The sequence below is a fragment of the Protopterus annectens genome, chromosome 5.part0 (genome assembly GCF_019279795.1).
Source record: "Protopterus annectens isolate FY-2018-M chromosome 5.part0, PAN1.0, whole genome shotgun sequence".
Taxonomy (NCBI): domain Eukaryota; kingdom Metazoa; phylum Chordata; order Ceratodontiformes; family Protopteridae; genus Protopterus; species Protopterus annectens.
This window is the reverse complement of record NC_056735.1, coordinates 287,195,131-287,210,313: the sequence shown is the minus strand read 5'-3', so window position 1 is coordinate 287,210,313 and position 15,183 is coordinate 287,195,131. Positions and strand designations below refer to the sequence as shown.

The following is a 15,183-nucleotide window of genomic DNA, read 5'->3' as shown; positions in this document are numbered from 1 at the left end:
GAATGTAATCAGCACACTCCATGCACTACAACTATGTTATGATTGGAGAGACTCGATTATAATTCTTTGTAGTAAACGAAGCTTTAGCTGTCCCAGTTACAGAAAAGAAAGTGTAGGAGAGCAAAGTGTCCCTCTGATGAAGAAATGGCTTTAAAAACTGTTGGATATTTTCCTCTGTCATTTTTTTGACAACAAAGCTTTAAAGTTGTGAAATTGATTCTGATGCTGTACCGTGTTGGCAGTTGTTAAAACTATACATGCATGTGAGTGGCACGTAATATCACTGAAAACCTTTCATCAAAACTTTGTTAAACACTTTTCTTACATCAGAATGTTGCTTAACAAGGTTGCCCTTTCCAGAATTTGGGGCATAACTGCAAAACTCTTTGTACTACATTTTATATTATTCATATAGTAGGAAGCTCACCTTGATATGTTTCATAAAAATATGTACAGCATGTCATGATGCTTTCTTGAAAACAACATACATTTTAAATTTCTAAACAAAGGAGAGCATGTGTGTTATCCTGCATAAACAAAAAAGTGGCTGCAAAGTCCAGTCTATATACTACATCCTTTGTGTATCTGGTGCTTTAAATTGTAACAATTGACATCAGTAGTGTACATTAGCATGTCCAGTACACAGCCCTGGGCATTTTTGTTTAAGTCTTCAGACATTAAAGGTAGAACAGTTTTTAATGTTTCCAGCATGTAACTACACTCAACATCAGACTTGCCACTTCCTACAATGTGCATCTTTTTTTTTTTAATAAAACATAGCTTTTGTCAGTTTGGTGGATTACCAGTTTTCGGGAGGCATGTGTCTGTAATCTGCACAGCTACTGTAATTCTTCAAAAGGTTTTCATTTTTTTCTGTTTTTCAATGATTCCTTGATACATCACCAATAGGTTACCATCCTCCACAGTCTCTAATGTGTACCACTTCCCGTATCATACAGGTGCATGCAGTATGGTGCAGGACTTCCCTTTTTGTACAGGATTTTGAAATATTTCTCAAGGATCCCCAATATGACAGCTTCTTTAATGGCTACCCAAAGTGTAGCACTTAGTTCTGCATTTCTATTATTAAACTCCATTAAGGTGCATGCCACCCGATTAAATTTTGTCAACATGTATCACCTGTAGCTTAAACATGTCAGAATATGATGAAATGCTCTTGCTTCAATCAGTAGTTTTATGCACAGCAGCTGGCACTTATACACCTCTGAAGACTCCCTATGCCAGTAAATGTCATCTAGTTCATGTATATGGCTGTGCTTGCTCTGGGACTGTCAGTCATTTCTGTGCATCTCACAGTTTATCTTTACATGCTTAAAGAAATTACAGTTTTTACAGCTTCCAGCAGGGCAAAGTTTATACTCAGGGTAAGACTCAACTCCGCCCAGTGTGCATCATTTTACTTCCACTCATCACTTTCTGATTAAAATATAGTTTGTGCCGTCTGGAATAGCCCTTTCTGCTCTGCACTGCAGATACACCAGGGTGTGTGTCTAAGCATTCTGCTAAACTCAGTACATCTTCCTGTTATCAAAGTTCTTTGTTGCTATCTGATGCTGAGGAATTTTGCTCACCAACTTAACAATTCAGCTCTGGTCCATTGATTAATTTATGTCACAATACACCTGTTTATTCTCTACTAGCATGGGACAAGCTGGTGACAAAGAGGTGGTGGGTAAGCATCACCCATTTCAGGGTTATGTTTTCTATGGCACACATAAGCAAAACAACATTAGCAAACCACTCAGACACTGCTTTATGCATGCTTTTAAAACTCCTGGCTAGACTAGGGAACCACCTTCTGCTAATAGTGTCACTTCTCATATGAAGTAGCAGGCAAGCCACAACATGTTAGATAACACCACAAAGGGGTGGGAAGCACACACTCCATGATCTAATATATGCACAATGCTCACTCAGAAGGAATGTTAAATGCAGCATGTAAATTTGCACATAGACATTTGATTTTAGTTAGACATTTCTAACTATCTTGTTATAATATTTTTATTACTACCCAGAACTAGATGCTTAATAGACTAGAGTTTGTCTGCTAACCATACACCAAACTTTCCCTACATTTATCTTTCTCTTCATTGCTTGATTCTTTATCTGCTCAGAAGCATTTCCATATAACTTGGTCAAGAGTTTTCAAATACTGTTTGTTATATTGGTAATTTTGATATACAGGATATTAGCTGCTAATAAGTTTCATCCTGTTATCCTGTGATAACCTGTGAGAGGTTCATAGATTAGTAATAGGCTAAATGGGCCCCCATGTGAGAATCAAACCCTGCACCTTGTGTCTATAAGGTAAGCACCTTAACCATTATACCACTCTCCCACAACAATATATATGTAACTGTTACTACTCTGTAAATTTTGCTGGACAATGCCACTTGACTAGAGCAAACCTCTCAACCTTAGTGCAAGAATCAGGGAGTAAGTCAAAAATAATGAAGTGACAAAGGCATAATATCAGACTTTAAATATTGCTCTGATAAACGTACAGTTTCTAGAATAACAGGTGTTGTATTGGAATGCACTTTCTGAAGGATATGAAGTCTAAAACTCTAATGTCTGTCATTATTGAGTGACTTCAGCCCTCAATAGTTTGCCATAAAATCACAAATTTTATGAGGACTAGGCCAGAAATATGAGGCAAAAATCTGGACATTCTGCAAAATTCCTGTCAGTTGAAAGATATGGGCTTGTGTTATGCCTGAAATGGGTCATATGATTAGTATACCTACACAGTTAATAAAAATAAGTAAATAAAAATAGCTCACAAGGACAAGGTACAAGGTGCTATAATAGCAAAACAAGAAATAAAACTATGGAAGCCTGAATACCATAGCAGGTGACTGCAAAAGTAGATAGAACACAGGAAATGTAAGTCCTTTTATGAATGAATATGGAATTCTGACAAGTGATATAAAGTATAACAAGAAAGAGGCAATGTAAATTGGCAGAATGCCCATGGTGTCACTTCCAGTCACAGGCATATCTTGGGACATGTCTTCAACATTAGATATTATGGGGAAGATTTGCAGGAATAGAAGTGAGCAGATTTTCCAGTAACAGTTCCATGAGGGTAAGACTTTTGAACATTAAACATTGCAATGCTGTGTTTGCAATGCTGTGTAAACACATTTACTATTAGTAAAAACCAAGAATACCTTACAAGAAGAGAGAGAGAGAGGGAAACAAAGGCAACCAAAGTGAATATACAAATAAAGCAAAAGACTGGGGTAAAAAGAAAGGAACTTGGGTAAGTGCAATCACACAAGAAGTAGGCATTCAGAGGAAAGGAAGTTATTTTCAGCACGAATTACTCTGATGGCTTAGTGGTTAAGGTCTTCGCCTCCAATGCACAAGGTTCGATCCTGACCTCCGACTAATGCCTGTTTGGAGTTTGCATGTTCTCTCTGTGTCTCTGTGGGGTTTCTCCCAAGTTCAAAAAACATGCTGAGTGTTTCCATCTCAAACTCACCAATGAATGGAGCTGTGGGCAGCAGCACAGACTCTACATGGTGCCCAATGGGGGGAAGAGTTGTAACGAGACCAACCGCTTTGGGCATCTATTGTGGTGCACAGTATCCTCAAGATAGGACAACATGGATCACAAACTGCGCACCGTGGCAGGGCTAGCCACTCGGTGTAAAATATGGCTCTAGGTGATTCGGTTATGTTGACTGTCGCCAAAAAATGGGCATGGGTAGTTTCCGGTGATAAGTGGGTTGAGGACCTGGCCTACTCTCTGACCCACGCCAGGGACCCATGCTAACGGTGGGAGGGGTATATGTGCCCCTATTGGCCAGTGTGTGCCCGCCATAAAAGCCCAGCAGCCCTGGGTCAATAGGCTACTGGCTGGCCGGTGTCTAGTTGCCCAGCCTGGGTTACCTGGGATAGTGAAAGCTGGACATAAAACCAACCAACCTGCCAAACATGAACTAAGAATTGCTACGCTTAATGTAGGTTCACTGACAGGATGCAGCTTAGAAGTGGATGGCATGATGATACGGAGGAGGCTGGACATCCTATGTATCCAAGAGATGAGATGGAAGGGCAGTGCAACAAAGCCACTTGGCTTGGGATCCAGACTCTACTACTCAGGTGGTGGACAGGCTAGAAATGGTGTAGGAATTGTGGTGAGACAGAGGCTTCAGAAGTCAGTGAGGGATATCATCAGAATTAATGACAGATTCATGGCAATCAGACTCCAGTGTAATGATAGGACAGTATTCATAATCTCAGCCTATGCCCCACAGCAGGGTTGTGATAGTGAGGAAAAGAGTGCATTCAGACAGCAGTTGCAGGACCTACTAGATAAAGCAGGACAACATGAATTGGTGTTGATAATGGGTAAATTAAATGCACATATCGGGACAGACAGAACAGGATATGAGGACTGCCTGGGTCCACATGATTGGAGCAATAGAAATAAAGAAGGAGAAGCCATTCTAGACTTCTGTCTGGCAAATGGCTTGATAGTAGCCAACACATGGTTCAGAAAGAGAGACAGTCACAAGATCACATACAAGAGTAGCCAACTTGCAACTCAGGTTGACTTCCTCCTAGGAAGGAAAAGGCACTGGGGTAGAATCCATGACTGCAAAGTCATCCCCAGTGAAACAGTCGGTTCACAGCATAAACCAGTATTTGCCACAATCATCTGTAAGCAGTGGTCAGAGAAGGCTCTAAGGTCAACAGAGACCAGGCTGAAGACCTGGAAGTTGACTGGATAGAAAGTACAGCAATTCAAGGAATTACTCAGGGCTCTAGCACCCCAAGAAGAGGAGGAAATAGGTGGAGTTGAAGAAGAGTGGCAGCGCCTAAAAACAGCATGTGTTAGGACTACAGAAAAGATATGTGGCCGAGCCAGGTATGGAAATATGGTACATAAGGAAAGCTGGTGGTGGAATGCAGAAGTGCAAGAAGTAATCAAAAGAAAGAAGGAGTGCAGGAAGAAGTGGGAGACAGAAAAGACTGACCAAGCTAGGTAGGACTACTGGTTGGCTAACAAAGAAACTAAGAAAGAAGTTGCAATAGCAAAGAATAGGGCATCAGAGGCACTCTATCAGCTTCTGGAAAGTGACTCAGTAAGGGGCACAAAGAAATTATACCCGGTTGCAAGGCAAAGACAGAAAGATAAAGAAGATAGTCAGACACCCTTCATAAGGGATTCCAGCAACAACCTGCTTACTAGCCCACAGGACATCAAAGGCAGATGGAAGGAGTATTTCCAGCAGCTTCTGAATGAAGAAAACCCCACAGAAGCGGTACTGCCCCAGAAACAGCCTACAATGAGAGTAGAAGAGGAGCCCAGCTTAGAAGAAGTAAGAGCAGCACTAAGGAAAATGAAGTCAGGAAAAGCAGCAGGCTCAGATGAGGTCACAGCAGATATGATAAAGATGCTGGGTGAGCTAGGGGAGAAATGGCTCCTGAGGGTACTAATTGCAGTGTGGAGAGAAAGGTGTATTCCAGATGACTGGAGAATAAGCATACTCGTGCCAGTGTACAAGAACAAAGGGGACATCCACAACTGTGGACAGTACAGAGGCATCAAACTCCTACCACATTGCATGAAAGTTCTGGAGAGGGTGATTGATAAACGGATATGCAGAATAGTAGAATGTAAGATGGGAGATGAACAGTTCGGATTCAGATCAGGATGCAGCACAACTGACCCGATGTTTGCATTGAGACAGATACTTGAGAAGAGGAGAGAGTCAAACTGGGCTTTCCTAGACTTGGAGAAAGCATATGACAAGGTCCCAAGAAAGCTGATCTGGGCAGTACTGCGGTGGTTTGAAGTCCCAGAAACATAGGTAGAATTAGTACAGACTATGTACAAGGACCCAGTGACTCAAGTATGAACAGTGTTTGGCCTCACTGAGGGGTTCCCAGTGGGAGCGGGTGTACACCAGGGTTCAGCTCTGAGCCCACTGCTGTTCATACTGGTAATGGACTACATCAGCAAACAGGTTGGAGGGGTCAGAGCAACAAAGCTGCTGTATGCAGACGATGTGGCAGTACAGGCAGACTCTGATCTAGAACTTCAGCAAAGGATAGGAAAATGGAATGCAAATCTGAAGGCACATGGGATGAAACTAAGCACAGATAAGACGGTGGTAATGGCAGCAGATTGGGGAAATCAGAAGAAGCTGAGAATAGAGATAGATGGGAAGATAGTGGAACAGGTAAACAGCTTCAAGTATCTGAGAGGGGTGGTTGAGGAGAAGGGTAGTCTGAATGAAGAGGTCAAAGCTAGAATCAGAGGGGCTGCAGCCAACTGGCATAGAGTATCAGGTGTAGTATATGACAGAAGAATGCCAAAGAAGCTGAAAAGTAAAGTGTACAAGACAGTGGTGCGACCAGTACTACTGTATGGTACAGAAACCTGGGCAGTAAAGGCAGAACAGTTGAAGAAGCTAGAGGTGATGGAAATGAAGTGCCTGAGAAAGGTGGTAGGATGCACACTGCGGGACAGGCGAAGAAATGAGGACATAAGAGCAGAAGCCAAAGTAGCTCCAATTGCAGAAAAGATCAAAGAAAACAGATTATAATGGTATGGGCACATGTGTAGAAAAGCAGAAGACAATCTGGTGAGTGAGATTTGGGACAGACAGGAAGAAGGTAAGAGGAAGCGTTGATGTCCAGCAAAGAGGTGGATGGATTGTGTGAAAGAAGATCTGCAACAGTCAGGCATGAGTGTTGAAGAAGGCAGGAGAGTGGCACTGAATCTAGAGAGTTGGCAACAGTTAATACGATACCCCGTCCCCATGTAAATGGGAAAAAGGGGATGATGATGATGATGTTTTAGCTACTAAGTGACACCATACCTGGGGCAAGAGTAATGCTTTTGAAAAAGTTTCTTCAGTGCAGACAAAAATTGCAGAAGTTGTTTTATGGCATACACCACTAGAAAGAAGAAATTCCACTTGGTGGACAGTTAATGCTTCAAAGCCCAGTCACCAAATAAATTTGACATACTGTTGTTTGCTTTTAGGTTCTTGATCAAAATGTATATTGACCAAATAACGAATGCTATTGAATCTGTGACACGATTTTTCTCAGTGATTTTAGTAAAACTGTGTGTTGTCATTGTTATGTATTGTTCTTCTGTCTCCCAACATGTACTCCTTTTCCAATCACAGTTCTTTTCTTTTTGTTATTATATAATAAGTCTGTAGCCGAAAAACATCAATCAATTCAAACATCAACCCCTAAGCACCATGTTCAATTATAGCCTCATCTCAGGCTTTGTGCCCACTGAATGGTGCACAGCAACGGTTATCCCACTCCACAAAGGGGGTGCCACCAGGACCGTGGGAACTACCGCCCCATTAGCCTAACGAGGCTGGTCTACAAGGCCATGGAACGTATCATCATGGACCTTATAAACAAAGACATTGGTAATCTCCAAACTCTGGACCCCAACCAGTTCGGGCTTGTAAAAGGCAGATCATGTCTCCTAAACCTGATTGACTTCTTTGAAGCAGTCACCAAAGACGTAGACGAGGGTAAAGTGGTTCACACAGCCTATCTAGATCTCGCCAAGGCTTTTAACATCATCCCCCACTCTGGTATTATAGATAAACTCAGTAAACTAGGTATAAATCCCTATGTCACAAGATGGGTTGCCAACTGGTTCACTGACAGAAACAACACTATGAAAGTAACAGACTCCAAATCCGACTTCAGACCAGTGACAAGTGGAGCACCACAGGGTTCAGTCCTGTGTCCTCTCCTGTTTGGTATCTACTTTTTCTGAAGTACAGGCTAACACAGAAGGTCTTTGGCTAACAAAATTGGCAGATGACTGCAAACTAGGAGCTATAATTGAAACTCCTAACAGTGTGGACATCCCACAAAAGGGCCTCACTGAGACAGATGCCTGGTGTTAAAGTCATGGCCTCAAGCTCAATGCCAAAAAAGTGCATTGTCATCCCCTTTGGTAAAAACTCTGTACCCATGAGCTACCACATTGGTGGTAGTCTACTTAACACTGAAAGTTTGATAAGAGACCTTGGGACACAGGTGGACAACAGTCTCTCCTTTGATAATCACATCACCACAGTAGTCAGGAAATCCTTCTACAGCACTTCACCACAAAAGGTTTCTCATCCAGGAAAAGAGGTCATTGTTCCTCTCTACTCATCACTCATTAGACCCATTATAGAGTACAATGCCCCTTTTGGTATGTACCTCAGAAGACATCTACAACAACGGGAAAGGCAGCAGAAATTCCACACAAAGAGGATTACTGGCCTCAAACAGATGCCCTACACAGACCGTCTCAAAAAACTCCAGCTTTACTCCATCGCATATCACCTACTCAGAGGCGATCTCTGCCTAACATACAAAGCTATGTCAAACTAAGAGCTGTTGGACATGCTTCACTTAAAGAAATCCCAATCCTTCTGAGCTACACGCTCTAGGGACCTAAACCTTGTCACCACAACAAACAGAACATGCTGGAGGGATAGATTCCTGTCCCAGAGACTTCCCATACTCTGGAACAAACTACCTATCTATATCAAACAAAGCTCCTCATTAGCACTCTTCAAGAAATATATTGATGATTGGATGGGAAATAGGAAGTTTATCCCAGGGATCACCCCTGTGGCTCTGCTCGACAGGGGCATAGGAAAATATTTTTCTTGGGTGGCGAAAGCCAGGGTACCTTTTTGGCTAGGCTTGTATAGGCCCCTAGGGCCAATAGCCTAGTACCTACCTATTAGCCTATGACTAGTTAGCTTTAGGAGTGCTTTCTCTCATCAGTTCAAAATCATTACTAGGAGCAAACTCAACTTTTGGTGCTCCTTCCAGCATCCCACAAGACATGTCTATTTCAAAAATAACCCTTGAAAATGAAAACTATGCATGCCTCTCAGTTGTCTAGATTTTCACACAGTGTCCAGATTTTTGCTTCTTATTTTTGGTCTGTTCTTCATAAAATTTGTGGATTTCTGGTAAATCACTGAGGACTGAAGTTACTAAATAATGACATACAGTTGACTTTCAGACTTGATATCCTTCAGAAAAATGCACAATAACACAAATCCTGTTATCCAACAACTTCCTAAGTTTATAAGAGTAGTATTTAAAATCTGTCCCTATTTTTGGGCCTTTTCCCCCCACTATTTTGGCTTTGTCCAGATTTCTTGGGAAAAGAGGTTGAGAGGTATAAAACTGTGCATATCTGACTACAGGAAGCTTATGTGCATACAATAGCTTTCTTACCTGTTCAGTGCAAACACATAGTGAAACTTAATGTTGCACTGATCAGCGATGTCACAAGTTGGCAGGTCTTCCAGAGTTTCTACTAACTTCACCATGGCATCGTAATCCTAAAGGCAAAGAAAAGCATCAATCTGGACCACAAATTAGAAATGTAGGGAAAGAAATCAGTCTTCATGTTAGAAAACAGTAAACATTCTTCAAGCAGTCAAGTTATTACAAAATTTACAGACACTTTTACTGGAAACCTAAACTTCAGACCCCGCTGACAAAGTTATAGTAGTATCAGAATCTGTGCAACCATTTCATTTCTTAAATGCTGACTAATTTCCTTTCAAATAAACTAACGTCTTTACACTATACATTGCTGCTGGGCTGTTCTCTGAGATTTGAGTTAAAATCTTGATCCTCGGCATCTTAAAGAATACTTTAATACACTCCAGTAATAGGGATTTCAACCCAAGTAGTGTGCAAGTGCCAGTTCCCATTCTGAATCTGAAAGTATAATGTATCTCCCTGCCCACAAGACTTAGCACAAAACTCTCAATGCGCTATGACTACTGTAGTTTTCATTAAGTATGCAGCTGTAGTAATCCTTAAAATATTATTTCCTGATTCGGCACTGACAGCTTCCGAGGATGCATATCGATGCTGAGGATCACGTATGATTTTATGAAAACAGTGTTTCAAGAAGCCATTGAGCCCCCCACCCCACCCCCCACTCATTGTGTAACTGGTTCAAGATGTTTTATTAATTTATTTATTTACAGTTGTTTGTCAGGAAAGTCTGACCAAATAGAGCCCCTTTTCAGCCGAGGCCAGTAAAGTATTAATTAGCATTTTTCAGCAAAAGTATATAATATGAAGGATATTACAAAAAACATTTTTTTAAAAAACAGTAGCTTTGGCAGATGACGTATTGTTCAATTATGCAGTTTCTCAAGTCAATCATAAAATATATAAAATTTGTAATGAAAGCAAATAATCAGGAGGCTGGATAAGGACGTCGTAGATGACATAGTTAATACTGGAAGCAATATTTAGAAACAAAAACAAGATGGAAGTGCAGATGTTTGGATAGCAGAAGAAGGAAAGATTAGCTGAATGGGAATCAGCAGTAGCATATCCAATTGACAAAAAAATGATTCCAGTATGGTTTTGAATTGTTGGAGATTTATAGTTTTATAAAGAAATGAAGGAATGGTCCTCCACTGCTTGGCTACATAAAAGGAGTAAAAGGCATTGACATGAGAGTCACTGGAAAAATATACTGTTTGATAAAACTTTGTCAAAGGATCTGATAACGCTGCTGAAGTGGGTTGTGGGTTAGACTGGTAAGGTATGTCTGGTTTATATATGGATCTACTTCAGTAGATCAAACTTTTACTAGTTCGAACCACATATGGCCGAGACCATATGTTCAAACTCGTAAAAGTTCGAACACTGACGTAAAACCACATAAAACCAAAAGACTCAAAACTAAACGTCTATCGCAGGGGGCCTACGCCTCCGTGCACCCCCCCACCTTACATAAATATACCAACTCAAAGATTGCACTACACTGCGGAAATGGGAGATCTCCATTCAGTCAGATTGGACTTTTACAAGTTTGAACATATGGTCTCAGCCATATGTGGTGAAGGGGACCCATATGTATACACACAGACACACACACACACACACACACACATATATATATATATATATATATATATATATATATATATATTTGTATCTATCTATATAGAGAGAGATATAGACAAATATATAGACATAGATATAGATATAGATATAGATATAGATATATATATATATATATATATATATATATATAGAGGGAGAGATATATGTACACATCTATTTTATATTTTTCAACATTTGAAAAGAATGAAGGGAAGATGGTGACTTGTTTGCTTTTCAGATATTCCAGTCTTTATCCATTTGTTTCATCAGTTATTTTGTGATTCAAGAAAGCCAGCACCCATGGTTAGATTTAATTCTTTGTTTATCCTCATTGGGCATAAACATTAAATATGTTTAGGAATATATGGTTTAAGTGTGTTACTATATCATCAAGGCATAGATGTTTAAGGATGTTTCAGGTAGAAAACCTCACTTATCGCTTCTCTGAAGTGGTTACTGTTAAACTTAGAGAGGTTTCTTACATTTTTAAATAAGACAGGGTTATGTGCTGGCAAGTGGCTATGAGTTGCAATGATAGGGAGGCAGTTGCTAAGATAGTCAGGTGTTGTTAGTGTTATTTGTTGGGATCCAGCTTAATGTTGTTTGAGGACTTGTTACATGTGGATGGAGTATTAATTAGCTGAGTGACAGATGGAGGGGGAACAATGAGTTGTGGATGATTCAATGTATAAGATTCAGCTAATCCAGTTCACATTTGTGTCACCTAATATGCCAGTTTCCCTGGGAAAGTTAGAGAAGGCCTAAGATAGCATATCCTCAATCACTAGAGTGTTACTGGATTGCATCGATGGAATATAAACGGCTAATATACATATGCTTTTCTTTTTGTCCCCTTTTAGAATAGGTATAAGGAGTTCAGAATTGTTAAAGTGTTTGCGTGGGGGGGGGGGTTGCTATAAAAGTATGCAATTGAAGGCTATTTGGAAAAAGTATGGCCGTACCTCCTCCTTGTTTTGGCTGGCAAGTCCCATCGAAGGATACTAAAGCATACACTTAGGATTTTTTTCATTTGTGATGGACAGTTTTAGCCAAGTTTCTGTTTATACAAGGCCCATCAAGAGTGTGCCAACGGATAAATGCATAGAGCAATGAAACTCAAGTTTGAGGTTGTGTAGTAAGTGGTTAGGTTGTGATGTATGATTGTTGCTGGAAAGAGAGGTGGCAGCATGTAACGTGTTATGACTAGAATAGGGGGCCAAGGGTGGGATGAATATCACCATTTACCAGAACTAGGTTTGAATAATGAGGTTTGTAAGTGTGATAGTTTGAGGTAGGTCTTCTTTAGAGACAGGGAGGAGGAGGAGAGGAAAGGACTGTGGTGTTTATGTGTCTGGAAGGAATAAAGTGGTGGAGAGACAGAAGACAAAGGTTTGAGGTGAAAGCAGGACTGTAAATATACGGCCTGGTAAAGAAAAGTAACATGAGGGTGTGGTAAGTAGATGTAATGGGGTGTCATTGAGAATAGTGGAGTAATATGAGGTGGTGGGTAGGGGCACAGCTAGTAGAGTTTATAATTTAGGATAGTGGGAGGTGTGAAGTATTGTTTGTATTGCTGGACACCGCAGGGTGGTTGGGAAAAAGTAATAAGTGAGTTGGTGAAGGAGCCGTGCAAACATGTATGGGAGAGTCAGATGATGGTTCTGACTATGTAATTATGTGTGCAGTGAAAAGGTTGATGGTTACTGGATACGACAATAAGTTATTTGGTGGCATGTAAGAAGAGGTGATGGGGTTAGTGTACTAGTCAGGAAGTAACAGGGAGAGGAGGAGTGGACTGTGATGTCATTTTGTGAAGAGATGTATACAATCTGTAGCAGGAAGGGTTTGCTTCTAAGAAAGCAATGAAGTGATTTGAGTATACAATGCGAGTGGTTGTAGGCCTAGGATTTAAGTTAAAGTTAGGTTTTGTTCTTAAAGAGGAATAACTTAGGATGGCGAAGGAGTTGTACCAGTATTTTTTAAGAATGGAATATATGTGCTTCAAATAGGTAAAAGTGAGTAAAGTCAGTAAAGAATAAAAGTAGAGTCATACCAGTGTATTTTTTTTAAGAATGTAACATATGTGCTTCAAATCAGTAAAAAAGTGAGGAAAGAATAAAAGTAACGGTATTAGAGTTGCCTGGGGAATTGGGAGTGGGAGTCCAAGGCGTGTTAGTGAGAGATAATCAGTTTGCAGAGACTCAGATTAATGTTAGGATACAGAATCCAGGCAATGGTAGCTGAAAAAATAAGACCTTTAGAGTCAAAAAGGCTTACAATCGTATATTGCAATGATAACATCCAGTTGAAATTCTGAGTTATGCTAATACAGGTACATACATCCCTTTAAAGGCTACTGGCAAGTTAAAGTACCATAAGAAAAAGCCACAAGAGAAATCGGTGTTAGATCTGCTTAATATGTGGTTTTATAGGGTGATGTTTAGCACTTCCACAACTGCTACTAATCAGGATGTGTTTTGGTAAAATAACATTGTCTTGTGAAATACAGAAAATACCTGAAACTAAACAGTGTGCAGACATTTAGGAGCAGAATATGCCTTACAATGCAAATTAAGACATGTACCCACTCTGTTTTGTGAGTATGGGTGGGAAGGCAGCAAGGCATTCTGCCTTCTACAGTCAGTGCAAAGACTAGGTTACTGACTGGGTACTGAGACCTAAACAAATGCAACTACTCCCAGTACCATCCTCGCTACTGGCTTCACTAGTTAACATTTACTCCAAGACTGGACCACACTGCTTTTACAGAAAAAAAACTCTAATTCCCATGCCAATATTACCTCGCAGTCAGGTTGAACTCACCAGCTACTGTGGAACAGTCACTGCCAACTCCTCCTTCCTCTTATGTTTCCAGATAAGTTGATGAACTCAAGTTTATATCAGCAGCTGGAATGGTTAAAACAGCGAAAGCTCTTTGATCGAGCTATAAATACCGAAGGCACTAAACAGCGAAGACACGGAACAGCAATTTTTTTCCCAGGGAAAACAATCACTGGGCCGTTTTTGGGAGTTTGCCATTTCCTCCACTGTGGTGTGATCTTGGAGTTGGTATATTTAAGTTGGGAGGGTGTGGGGGGCACAGCCCCCAAGATTTTTTTGTGTTTGCATTTTTTTTTTTTTTTTGTGGAGCAGCGATTTTTTTCCCTGGGAAAAAATTGCTGTTCCATGTCTTTGCTATTTAGTACCTTTAATATTTAAAGCTCGATCAAAGAACAATCGCTCTTTAAACTGTTCGAGCTTCTGATATAGGCCTGATGAACTTATTTTGTAAATGCTGATAGTAGTTTTTGCCTCCCAAACACAAGTGCACACATACACACATTATACACTCATGTGCATAGGGTGGTCCATATTATCTTGTCGAAACAGCATAACAGCAAATGCAGTTTCAATGAAAAATAAACAGTGAACTGCAAAACCAGCGAAAGCCAAGGTCACCAACTATTTTCCTAGAGAAAAAAATCAGTAGACCAACAAGACACAACACAAGTTAACCACCCCCAACTAAATATATCAACTCAGAGATCGCACTACAGTGGGGTAAACAAGGCTGTACAGAATATCACCTTCTGGAAACAAACATATTTTTGTTATCTATCTACTGCCAGCACTTCTTCCTATCCTTCATCTTACCTTCTTCTTCTTCTAGATAAAACTCTTAACGTAAGATCTCTTCTATAGCTGGCAGAATTCTAGCATATTAACCTCCCTATCTTATCGCTCACTATAATATTCTCTAATACTTCATAAATTAACTTCTCACATTAACCTCCCCACTATCTATAATCTCTTCAATAATTCCCCTACTTCTGCTACTAGTTTTATGATCTTTTGCTCTTCTTAACAGCATATCCTCACTAAACTTCTATCCTTTTTTACTTATAAAGTCTAAATGCTCTACTTCACAAACTGGCTGCTTGCTAGTCATGTTACAATACTAAACTGATTTGTAGATCAAATTTGTTAAAAATCTACCACAAATTGTAATCTACTCACATGTTAAACTCCATTAGGCCTAGAAACTTATGTATGTTTTGGCAACTCCGTAAAATCTATTAATGTCTGTATCTGTTCTGGAAATGTATGTTAATGTTTCAATATAACTGTACAATCTTCTATTGTCTGTACTTGTTCTGTTGAAGCTTTTCTCCCCAGGCCTCTGCTGAAAATGGGTTCCTGACCCAGTTGGACTTTCCCAGTCTGTCTGTCTGTCTATCT

The 15,183-nt window shown here is 40.2% G+C and overlaps 1 protein-coding gene across 1 annotated transcript in view; it reads right to left on the bottom strand.

Moving 5' to 3' along the window:
• The window catches only part of MAP3K15 (mitogen-activated protein kinase kinase kinase 15), a 1,833,462-nt gene that overhangs the window by 1,134,164 nt on the left and 684,115 nt on the right, over positions 1-15,183 (bottom strand). The window contains exon 6 of the mRNA XM_044072272.1: positions 9,265-9,371. Coding sequence (XP_043928207.1) covers positions 9,265-9,371 — 107 coding nt within the window. The remainder of the gene's footprint in view (positions 1-9,264; positions 9,372-15,183) is intronic.